At 36.8% G+C, this 12,555-nt stretch overlaps 1 protein-coding gene across 1 annotated transcript; it reads right to left on the bottom strand.

The window, feature by feature from the left end:
• Positions 1 to 806: 806 nt before the first annotated feature.
• kek2 (leucine-rich repeat, immunoglobulin-like domain-containing kekkon 2 protein) lies at positions 807 to 3,818 on the bottom strand. The gene has a single exon (XM_075294932.1). The coding sequence runs from the start codon at positions 3,816 to 3,818 to the stop codon at positions 807 to 809; it is 3,012 nt and encodes a 1,003-aa protein (XP_075151047.1).
• Between the last annotated feature and the right edge of the window lie 8,737 nt (positions 3,819 to 12,555).

Genomic DNA, 12,555 nt, shown 5'->3' with positions numbered 1-12,555 from the left:
GGAAACGAAACTTTAAACCAACGAAATTTTAGTTTGTTATAATTCTTTATTTCAGGCCAAACAAAGTTCTGTGGGAATAAATATTCATCTAAACTTTCATTATGAAATTAAGAATTTTTTTATTATTTTAAGAAATTTCACCATGACAAGCTCTTAATGGCATATTGTATTTGAAATAGTAAGAATACATGATGAATATAACTAGAAATATCTCTAAAAAAATTTACCTCTCTTTATTGTGTGCCTTTTATTGAGGAAGGTATGTTAAATAATTTGCATCGTGGCCTTATTGACTATCATTAAAATTTTTTTACACAGTTTAAAACTCAAAGATAACAATTTCCCTTTGAACTCTTGATCATCATCGAAACCAATTCTCCAAAAAAAAAACACGTAAACTCTAATAATCTTTACAGTACATATATGCAATCATGGCAACATCAATACCCAAAGGTCCTCTCATCCAATGAATTATTATAATAAAAAATATATTTTTTTTACAAAGCTACCGAATCATCGGATAATGATGATGAAGCTGCTGTCGCTGCTTTCGGATGAAGTTTACTACTACTACTAAGAGATGATGAAGGTGGCATCGTTGTTGTGGATGCATTCAATTTAGAGGCAGGTAAGGTGGTGTTAGTGGTGGTATTCGACAAACTACTACAGGTGGTTGCTGTTGTTGCTGATGACATGGATGCTGATGATACCGATGAGGGTGATGTGGCTGAGTTTGCGGTACGTGGTGATAATGCCACTGAACCATTGGCCTTTACAAGACGTTGTTGCTGCTTCTGTTGAAGTTGTCACATATCTGTGGTGGTATCTCGCGGATCTCCTACATAACCTTCGTCGGGACTATCGGCCAGAGGACCATTGAGATAACGTTTTTGTATTTGGTTAGCTTCACCCAAGCCCGCTGTTGTTGTTGCTGCAGTGTGTGTGGAAGAGGATGCCTCTCCACCTACTGTCAACGATGAGGTTGAAGGGGAAATTTCACTTTCATCACATTCAGGTATGGTAGAGGCATCAGCCTGGGCGGCCACACAACGTTTGCGGTTATCCACAGTGGATGTGGAAACGGTGGAACAGGATGTAGAAGTGGCGGAGGAGGAGGATGATGATGACGACGAGCAGGATGAGGAAACTGTAGAGGCTGGTGATGGTATGGAACCGCCAGCCACATTATTTGGATTCATTGACGATGAGGTCACTGCATTCATGGGCGAGTTTAGAGAATTTAAAGAGGTAAGTGGTTGTTGTTGTTGTTGCTGCTGTTGCTGCTGCTGATGGTGTTGTTGTTGAGGACTTAGCAATCCCATAATATTGCCACCATAATGCAAAGGCTGGGCATGATAGCCAGGCAAACATGGAGGCCATTGCTGTTGGCCAGAACCATTGAGTGATTCGGGCCCACTGGTGCTGGTACTCTTATAGCCCTCTGGTGGTGAGGGATATTGGACCAGGTGTGTTTGTGGATAACCTTCGGCGGTGAAACGTACATTGGGTAAATTATATTTGTCATAGGTGGTGGGGGTCATGGATCGTTGCTGCAAGAATTCAGCCTCCAAGCTATAACGCATGCCATTGTTGTTGGCATTGGCAAACTGCTGCTGTTTATGTTTATGGGGCAGAGTGCGATAGAAATTCTGTTGCTGCTGTTGCTGCGGCTGTAGAGACTGATGCTGTTGTTGTTGCTGTTGCTGCTGCTGATTGGCTGCTTGCTGTTGCATCAAATGATGATGAGCCGGTGGCTGTTGTGGCGATTGCTGCAAATGAGCATTACTGTAATCATAGGCAAACCCGTCTTGACCCAAAAAACACACAGGATTCAAATGCACATCCACCGGATGGGTGGGTATGGAATTCATAACCGTCTTCAATTGCATACCCCTAGGCAAGGTGGTCATACCACCAAAGCGTGAGGCGGCCATGGCAGCAGCAGCATTAGGCCTTAAGATTTGTGAGCCAAATTGTGGTGCAGCCAATTGATAGTACTGCTCATATTGCACAGGATTTTGACAATCACTTTGATTGTGATCATACTCCGAGCCAGCATCCAATGAGGCAGAAGCCTTGAGTTTATGTTTCACACCACTTTCGGCATCATTTACCAAATCTGGATTTTTCTCGGCATAGTTTCGTAACGATGAGGGAGGCGAACAATAGGCCAAAGTAGAACTTAAGGCTGGATTAACCATCAAAGAACTGGGTGGTGGAGGAGGTGGTGTAGCCGACGATAGACTATGGGCCGAGGCAGCTGCCATGTTAACACTTAACTGTAACGTTTGTGTCGAACTGTCCATGGGATTATAGAGCATTATATTCTGCTTCATTTGTTGACCCAATATGACACCATTCTCTTTGGCTAATTTGGTGGGTGTTAAATTGTCGCATTGTCCCAAAATAAGGCCGGAATTACCATTTAGGCTATCACTGTCATTAATGATGGACGAGCATTTCATGAGCCCGGTGTCATTAGAGGATGAGCCATCCGAGGAAGAGGTATTGTTGCCATTCACTGTGGTCACAGCGGATGAGGGACATTTCTTACGTTTTACAGGATTTTGTCGTTTTTTACACTGGACTATGATAAAGGCCATGATGAGAACGAAAATGATACCACCTCCCGCCGAGCTGGCCACTATGTAGTTCATATAATTCTGGGGGAAAGAGACCTCATTGACCACAGGAGGTTCTTTGATCATAACCCGTATGGTGTAATTGCTAAAAGTGGTTCCGGCAATATTTTGACCCACACACGAAAATGTGCCATTGTCTTCCACTCCCACATTGTAAATGAAAATCTCACTATGTTTCTCTTCGGCCGTCGAGGAGGAGGATTCATCTATGTAGTAGAGCATATGCATGTTATCAATAAAACTATCATTGGACATAACCTGGCCATTGAAAAGCCATAAGACCTTGGGCTCTGGTATGGCCCTCACTACACAGGAAATGGTGAGATTTCTACCTTCAGAAACTTCGGTGTAAGTGGATTGTGGTGTTACCTCAGGCAAACAGGCAAATTCTTCTTTCTTCAGAGATTTGATGACTTGACCTTTTAAACGTAAAGGCTCTACACATTTTGGCTCCTCCGTTTGGGGGGTATTAAAGCCATTTAGCCAGGAGTGTAAGTCCAATAGGCGACAATCACAAGTCCAACGATTACTTTGCAGACTAATGCCATGTAAGGATTTGGGTAATATATGAGATCCTTGAATATAGCTAATGCGATTGCCATCCAAACGTAACCACTCCAGATTATCCATGCCCACAAAAGCCTCATTCTCGATACGCTCAATTTGGCAATTACTCAGCTCCAAGGTGGTTAGGAAACTCAAGTAACGAAAAGCTGCCGTTTTCAACTCCCTGATGGGATTACCACTTAGTGTTAGACGCATGAGGGAGCTATAATCTTGAAATGTTTCCGTGGGTATGTGCTGTAAGGAATTTTCGGACAAATCTAATTCTACCAAATTGGTAAGACCTCGAAAAGCCTTCTCATGTATTCGTATCAATTGATTTCGTGATAAATAGATCTTTTGCAGGTTCAACAAATCCATACGTAGAAATCTTTCACTTTGTAAAACTTGCAAAGAGTTGCCAGAGAAATTTAAAACTTGCGTACCAGGATCCATACCCTCAGGTATATTGGGTAGAGATTGACCTCCACATTCCACGGTTTGTTTGCCCCCTTTCCATTTGCAAATACAAACCTCCGCTGGACAGCTATACACTATGACTAGATGAGCCCATAAGGCTATCAAAATAAAGCTAAGTTTTATACAAAAACTAGATGATGCTGTACAGGACATGATGATGATGATGTGTTTGGTTTTGGTTTTGTTTAATTCTAAAAAGTTGTCTGGCCTTATGTTAAGAATGCGATTCCAAGTTTTGAGTATAAAATAATTTCTAGTTAATTTTAATTTAAGTGTTTCTATGTCAAAATAACCTCATTGTTAGCTAGCCCAAGGGCCCGAGGTTTCGGTATTTTTTTAAAAAGCAAAAATATTCTCTCATAGATTGTTAACTTTTTAGTTTGGTCTAAAAAAAAGAGACTGATGACTTTTGCAGGGATGTTAGCGCCTGTTAACGGATACAGATAGAATTTCAGTTTATCCCTCTCTAGTCTCTGTTAGTAATCCTTTTGGATTAATATCTTAAAGCTTTGATAGTCATGCCATTTTCATCAACAGAATCAGAACAAATCGAATAGTGATGAAGATAATTTTTTCTTTCTTTGAGAATACTGGATAACCCCCCTTTCCAGGATTTTTTTTTTTTGTTCTGCTCCTCACTTCTTTGTTGGCTTTTGAATATTCCTAATATTATTTCTCTTTTTTTTTTGGTTTATTTGATTTTCCTTTGGTCGATCATTTAAGCTCATGTTACGCCACCACCATATACTATTCTGGTTGGCATAGTTTTTCGTCCTTTTTTCTACTCCCTAATTTCCTTCACAGTTGCTTGAAGGAATGTCCTTGTTATGGGGGAAATGGGGAGCGTGGGGGTATTCGATGTTTTTGTAACCACAAATGCTGGAAGGCGTCTGTTTGTCTTATACGTTTCCTTTAACAGGATCCTTGAAGCGCTGTAGATTTTTCTATAGTTTTTAGCTTTCTAGGGTTTATGGGTTTCTGCCTTTTTGTTGGTCCTTTTTTCGTTTCGCTCTTAAATTTCTTACCAAAAAAACAGGAGGGGATTTTTTATGAACTTCTTTTATGTCCGTCTTGCTGTTGCTACTTTATTGCGTGGCTTACGTCAGCATATTCTGTATTAGTTTGTAGCCTTTTTTCCTCCCATCTTTGGTGATAGAAACAAAAAAGATTCTTTTTTTTATGAACAACACTTGTTTCTCTTTTTTTCTCTGTGGTCTTATCGCTTTTTTGTTGTATTGTTTTTCTGCGAAAAACCCCTCCTTGGCATTTTTTTTTTGCCTTGGTTATATCAACTTTTTCCTGGTGTTTCCTTATATTTCCGGTATATCCGTTAAGTCCAAACTCTAAACTCCCAGCTTTTTTCTCTCAATCTTTTGGTTTTGGTTTTCCTTGTTGTTTCAGCTCTTGCTTTCATCTAATCATTAAGGCCATTAGTAGTGTTTGGTTGCTTGGTTGACTGCTTCAATTTTTCTTATTTCAAATGCTTGGAGAACCTGTAAAAATACGAGAAAAAACAGAGAACAATCATTATTTTACTTTGGAAATGAAAAACAAAAAAAAAGTTATTTGTTAATTTAAAGAAAAGCCAAATTGAATTAAGATATTCAATTGTAAATGTTGACGACCGTTACCAATAGAAAGTGCCACAGAGAGGCAGAATTTTAATTTAAAAGAAATTTTTGATGGCAAATGAATTTGTTTAATTATTCAATTTTCGAAAATATCACTAAAGAATAAAATTAATAAAATTCTTCTTGGTGATTATCTTCATGGATATAAATGTAAAAAATATTTTTGATTCTTGCATATTTATGTTTGGATTATACTATTATAAAACAAGTAAATATGGGCGTAAGTCCGGCCAGGCCGAATCTTATGTACCATGGATTGCGTAGAAACTTCTACCAACGACTGCCAACCACAATCGAATTACAATCGATACCACAACTTAAAACTTCTTAACATCGTTTTCGAAATTGTGAGTTAGTCCATACGTGGTATATATTAGACGAAAAAGGTATGTATAGGTAAGACTACAAATAATTACGAATCGATATGGACTTTTGCACGGTACGTAGAAAGCCAGAATTGAAATATGGGGGTCGCTTATATGGGGGCTACATACAATTATGAACTTGATATGGACCAATTTTTTGTGATTGGGAATCGATTTATCTGAGGGCTATATATAACTATAGAACGATATGGACTTAGTTAGGCATGGTTGTTAACGGCCATTTACTAGCACAATGTACCAAATTTCAAACTTCAACCAGATCGGATGGATTTTGCTTCTCCAAAAGGCACCGGAGGTCAAATCTGGGGATCGGTTTATATGGGGGCTATATATAATTATACACTGACATGAACCAATTCCTGCATGGTTGTTGGATACCATATACTATCATCACGTACCAAATTTCAACCGAATCGGATGAATTTTGCTCTTCCAAGGGGCTCCGGCGGTCAAATCTGGGGATCGGTTTATATGGGGGCTATATATAATTATGAACCGATTTCGACCACTTTGTGCACGGGTGTTTGAGGCCATATATTATCACCACGTACCAAATTTCAACTGAATCAAATGAATTTTGGTCTTCCAAGAGGCTCCGGAGGTCAAATCTGGTGATCGGTTTATATGGGGGCTATATATAATTATGGACCGATATGGTCTAATTTTTGCATGGTTGTTAAAGACCATATACTAACACCATGTACCAAATTTCAGCCGGATCGGATGAATTTGCTTCTCTTAGAGGATCTGCAAGCCAAATTTGGGGGTCCGTTTATATGGGTGCCATACGTAAAAGTGGACCGATATGGCCCATTTGCAATACTATCCGACCTACATCAATAACAACTACTTGTGCCAAGTTTCAAGTCGATAGCTTGTTTCGTTCGGAAGTTAACGTGATTTCAACAGACGGATGGACGGACATGCTCAGATCGGCTCAGAATTTCACCACAACCCAGAATATATATACTTTATGGGGTCTTAGAGAAATATTTCGATGTGTTACAAACGGAATGACAAAGTTAATATACTCCCACCATATGGTGGAGGGTATAAAAATAATATTAATAATTTTAATTTAGTTTTCAAACTAAGCTCAAGAATTTAGTTTATAATTTTTGAGCATAGAAAGACAAATTTCATTATGTTAAGAATATTTTAAATAAAATGATTTTTATAAACTTTAATAAATTTAAACTAGTCATGTTTAAAATTTGCGCCAATTAGTTGTTGGTGATGATCATAAACTTCATGGCCCAAAATGTCTTTTATTATTTGCTGTTGGAAGTTGTTCCTTTCTCGATCTTCTCTACCAATTTTTATACCCCTCATCATAGGATAGGAGTAACTTTGTTATTATTCCTTTTGTAATTGATCGAAATATTGGTCTCAGACCACATACAATGGCGGTTAGCATATCAATGAAAGAGAACAGTTAGTTTTTCAAAAATATTTTTATTTTTCATTATAATCTCCTGTAACTTCAATACACGTAGTCCAACGCTTTTCTGGCAATTCTATCCCTTCATTAAAATAGTTTTCCTCAAGGTCTTCAAAATATTGGTTTACGACTGTAATTGCATCTTCATTTGAGGTAAAACGCTTGCCAGCAAGGAATTTTTTGTAGATTTGGGAATAAGTAAAAGTCACTCGGAGCTAAATCAGGAGACTGGGAGCTAAATTAGGTCAAGCAACTCGTACTTTAATTTGTTTATTTTAGCCATTGTTAAAACCAGGGATCCGGAGCGGAGCGGAGCGGAGCGTGGAGCGGAGCGGAGCAAGCCCTTTTTTAGCCGGAGCGGGAGCGGAGCGGGAGCGGCATTTCTAAAATCCGGAGCGGAGCGGGAGCGGATCGGTTTCCAAATGAAAAACCGCTCCGCTCCGAATAAAATATTACTTGAATGAAATGTGTATCTTTGAAATTACACTGTGTAGGTAATTTCAAATTTAGCTAGTACTTAGCTAGTGTGAGCAAACGTTTAATATGTACGATATGTATTTTTGTACGTACGTACATTGGGGAAAACACAACGTGTTTTTTTAGTAATTGTTTTCAAAAACGGCAAATGTCAAAATATATCTCTAGTATGTGTTGTAAAAGTAACAACAGTACTTTCGATCAATTTCATCCCCTATTACTACAAAGATGTTTGTAATGAACGTCAAATAAATGCAATTAAACGATCTTATTTATATTTAATTTTTTAGTTTTCTACACTGAAAAAAATATTGTCGTGAAGTCAAAGATTCCATGTCCTTAGAATAAGAATGCAAATTTTGCTTAACATGGAAGACGCATTTCTCTAAAATAAAGTTTTTTTTTTCTTGTCCAAAAGGCAATAAACTTTTGAATGAAGTTGTACTGTCCTTATAATTAAGTAATTTTACTTAAAAATGTGTATCATAACATGAAAGATAAAATTTTTGAGGTAAGGTCAACGTGACTTTAATAATTAGGAAAAATTCTTTAAAATTAATAAAATTGTCTTTAAATTTGTTTCCTTTTTGCATCTTGCCTACAAAGCAAAAAATCGTTACAAAATAAGGCATGTTTTTCAACACTTTATTTTAAAGACGCTTTTTACTTGAAACATAGCATAATTTCTACTGGAAGTCGAGTCTTAATATGAAACAAAATAACTCGTTAACTGGTTTTTAAAGGATTTTGATAACAACTGACGAAAAAAATCTAAAAAAATGAAAAATTAACATTTGCTTCCTAGAAGCAAGTACATAACCCCCAAATTTAAAAGAGAATTACGTCTTTAAAGTATCCTTACTTGTATTCTCCGCTTCTTTGATATTAGTTCTCGAAAATTTAATTAAAATTATGGATAGTTTCAATTTTGGTTGAAAAATGTGCGCATATACATTTATTATACTATAAAGGGAAAAAAGCGAAATTCGGTAACACTAGATCTGAGTAAGAATATTCGTGGGTATACCACGGACTGATGTCGATGGAGGTTGTTGCAAACATAAACATACACACACACATTACAAATATAACAAAACCTCTTCTCTACGTCTGTTGCAAAACAAAAAAAACTTTCGGAGAGTAGTTACTTCTACTCTGTGTATAGACTTTCAATACCAATCAGCGTTGCCGCTTTGGTCCGATCGGACCAAAATTGGTCCAAAAGATTTCTAATTTTTAAATTTGGTCCGATGGTCAGACCAAACAGAATTTGGTCCACTTTCATAAATTTGGTTTCTATCACATATTAAATAGTAGATGGTGCACCGCAAAGAATATTGTCGGGAGGCCAAATACTTCACATGCTTCAAATACGAATTTTGCTTAGAATAGAAGACGTATTTCTCTGAAAAAAAGTTTTTCCTTGTCTAAAAGTCTCTAAACTTTTCGACATAAAAATGTGTATCCTAACATGAATGCAAATTTCGCTTTAATGAAGTCAAAATGGATTTAATATTTCTGAAAAAATCTTCAAAATTAATAAAATGTTTCAACACATTGTTTTAAAGTCATTATACCCTAAACCATATAGTGGTTAGGGTATAATAAGTTTGATCTGCCAAAAAATGTACCTACAAGAAATATTGATTTTAGACCCCATAAAATATATACCGATCGACTCAGAATCACCTCCTGAGTCGATCTAGCGCTTGGTGTCCGTCTGTCCATCCGTCCGTCTGTCCATGTATTTGTTGTTCACAGAATTTCGGTCGCAATTATTAACCGATTTTGATGAAATTTGGTACAGGGAGTTTTTTGGGCACAAGGACGAACGTTATTGAATTTGGAAGAAATCGGATCAAATTTAGATATAGCTCCCCTATATATATATTGCCCGATTTCGACAAATGGGGTCACGTTGCACTTTTTTACTAACCGATCGTCGTCAAATTTAGCACAAAATAATCTTCTGTATCACCCTTTAAGTCTGAAAATTTCATCGAAATCGGTTAAGATTTAGATATAGGTCCCATATATATGTATCGCCCGATTTTGCCAAATTAGGTCATAAACCCCTTATTTATCAACCGAGCTTACTCAAAGTTGGCGAAATGTAATCTTCTATAGCACTAACTATATGTGCAAAAAATCGTCGAAATCGGTTCAGATTTAGCTATAGCTCCTATATATGTACCGCCCGATTTTTCTAAATAAAATAAAACTCAATTGAACAAATAATACAATGTTTGTATATAATTTTCTCGAAGAGGAGCGGAGCGGAGCGTGGAGCGGAGCGGAGCGATTTTTTTTTCTCGGAGCGGAGCGTGGAGCGGAGCGGTTTTTTTTTTCTCCGGAGCGGGAGCGGAGCGGAGCGAAAAAAATGGACCGCTCCGGATCCCTGGTTAAAACACTCTTGTGCGCTTGTGCGTTGTCTTAATGAGAAATAATTTTTTTGTGATGTAAGCCAGAACGTTTTTCTCGAATTTGTACATTTAATTGATCCAAAAGGTTACAAGAGTACTCTGAATTTATTGTTTTACCCTTTTGCAGATAGTCAATCAATAAAATACTTTTGAAGTCCCAAAAAAAAACCGTTGCCATAACCTTACCAGCCGATTGAATTGTTTTTGACTTCTTTGAGGCACTTCCTCCAGCTTCCGTCCATTGTTTCGATTCTTCTTTTGTCTCTGGAGTATAGTGGTGGATCCATGTCTCATCAACAGTTATGAAACGGCACTTAAAATCCATTTCATTTCGCTTAAAACGATCCAAACAAGCTTGAGAAATGTTCATTCTTATGCGTTTTTGATCGACTGTTAACAAATGCGGCACCCATCTTGCAGAAAGCTTTTTCATCTGTAGTTCTTCATGCAAAATTAAATGGACTGGATCATTTGAGATGCCCATGATATTAGCAATTTCAAGCACTTTTATTCGTCGATCATTTAATACCATATCATGCAATTTGGCTACAATTTTTGGTGTTGTTGCTGTTTTTGGACGTCCACGGCGTGGTTCATCTTCAATGCTTGTACGATCACGTTTAAATTCAGCAACCCAATTTTTTACTGTTGCATATGAAGGAGCACTTTCACCTAACACATTCACCATATCATTATAAATTTCTTGTCCCGATAAACCTTTTTTATGTAAATATTTAATGACAGCACGCATTTCTAATTGTTCCATTGTAAAAAAATTGCAGATGCGTCATTTTTGAACACCTGTTTCTATATGAAGGAGTTGCCAGATCGAAACAAAATTTAACATATGTTCATAACAGAGATGGAAGTTTCCAAAACGCTTAATTTTTTTTTTGTTTAAACCACGCTTTTTGTGCTAGGCTAAGAAGTTTCCGAACTGGCTTCGTAATGCAAAAATTGTAATAGATGCTCAAAACCTCAAATCGGGGCGGCGGTATATATGGGATTATATTAAAACCTGGACCGATGTGGCCCATCTTCGAATTGGACCTGCCTGCAGACAAAAGCCAGAATTAAGTTTTCTGTCGTCATATTATTTCCTATGTAGACCACATAGGTAGTTAATCGGTTAACCCATTTTTATTTTAATAGTTGATTGATTATAGCTACAATGAAAAAGACCATTTCTCGAAATACCCTAATTTAAATTCTCAATCCAAATAATACCAAATCACAAACTCTTACTTAATTTTCATGTACATCATCAAAAATAATTCAAATCTCTTATAGATGGTATATTGCCAATATTTAAATAAACCGTCATATATTTAAATTTACAAAACCAACCCACACTGTTAATCAAACACAACAAGAAAAAAAAACGACTTCTATCAAAATAAATCAAAGTGAAATGTATTTCCTTAATGGTGTTCATTATAGTCGATATTACACTTCCTCTTAGTTAACTAAAGAGAAAAAAATGATGGATAGAAATAAGTGTTGCTTGTCTTGTTCACATATAAGCCGATAAAAATTACCAATTGTCCCAGTATTGGCTTTTACAGACGATGCTGTTGCTGAATTTGCTCTTCCGTGTGTGTCATCATCAATTTTGATATCCAATCAAATTGCCTCCATGTTTCAAGGAAATGGAGAGCAAAAGGAAAAACTCATTGTTTTCGTTTGTGCCGACACTCTGTATTTTTTTTTTTTTTTATTTAAATGGGAGATGAGGTGGAAATTTAAAACGAAATTGCCAATCAATCATTAGATTTATTCAATATTAGTCATCACCATGTAGCTTATTGCCAATATGCCATCATTGCCCAAAATAACGATTGGTTTTTTTTACTTTGCCCAAGGAAAGCATATTTATTTCATTTTTTTTTCGTAAATATACATGCGTTTTAATAGATAATATCGTAAAAAAGGGGAAAGAAAATATTTGGCAAAGCTTATGTTTTATATTTTTTAAAGAGATAAGCAAAATAGGGGATGAATTAAATTTTGTAAATAATCCTTATGGAAGATAAGTTTTGGAAAGCTACGACTATAGAGAGATCGAAATAGTGGTAGTCGATGATGGTGTATAGCTTACTTTTACTGAAGAGAGGAACCCATATAAGTTCGGATTCCTACTTCACTATATTCTATCTGAGATTCCAAAAATAATTATAAACTATTTTAAATGACATATGTTTGATTGTGGCAATCTACCAGTTATCAAAGACAATATAAAGTCCTATGGCAAACGCTAACTTCCGAACGAAACAAGCTATCGACTTGAAACTTGTCACAAGTAGTTGTTATTGATGTAGGTCAGATGGTATTGCAAATGGGCCATATCGATCCACTTTTACGTATAGCCCCCATATAAACGGACCCCCAAATTTGGCTTGCAAGGCCTCTAAGAGAAGCAAATTTCATCCGATCCGGCTGAAATTTGGTACATGGTGGTAGTATATGGTCTCTAACAACCATGCAAAAATTGGTTCACATCGGTCCATAATTATATATATCCCCCATATAAAC

Source organism: Haematobia irritans, chromosome 2, assembly GCF_050003625.1.
Source record: "Haematobia irritans isolate KBUSLIRL chromosome 2, ASM5000362v1, whole genome shotgun sequence".
NCBI classification, from domain to species: Eukaryota; Metazoa; Arthropoda; class Insecta; order Diptera; family Muscidae; genus Haematobia; species Haematobia irritans.
Note: the sequence above shows the minus strand (reverse complement) of the source record. Positions and strands in the feature narration are given on the sequence as shown.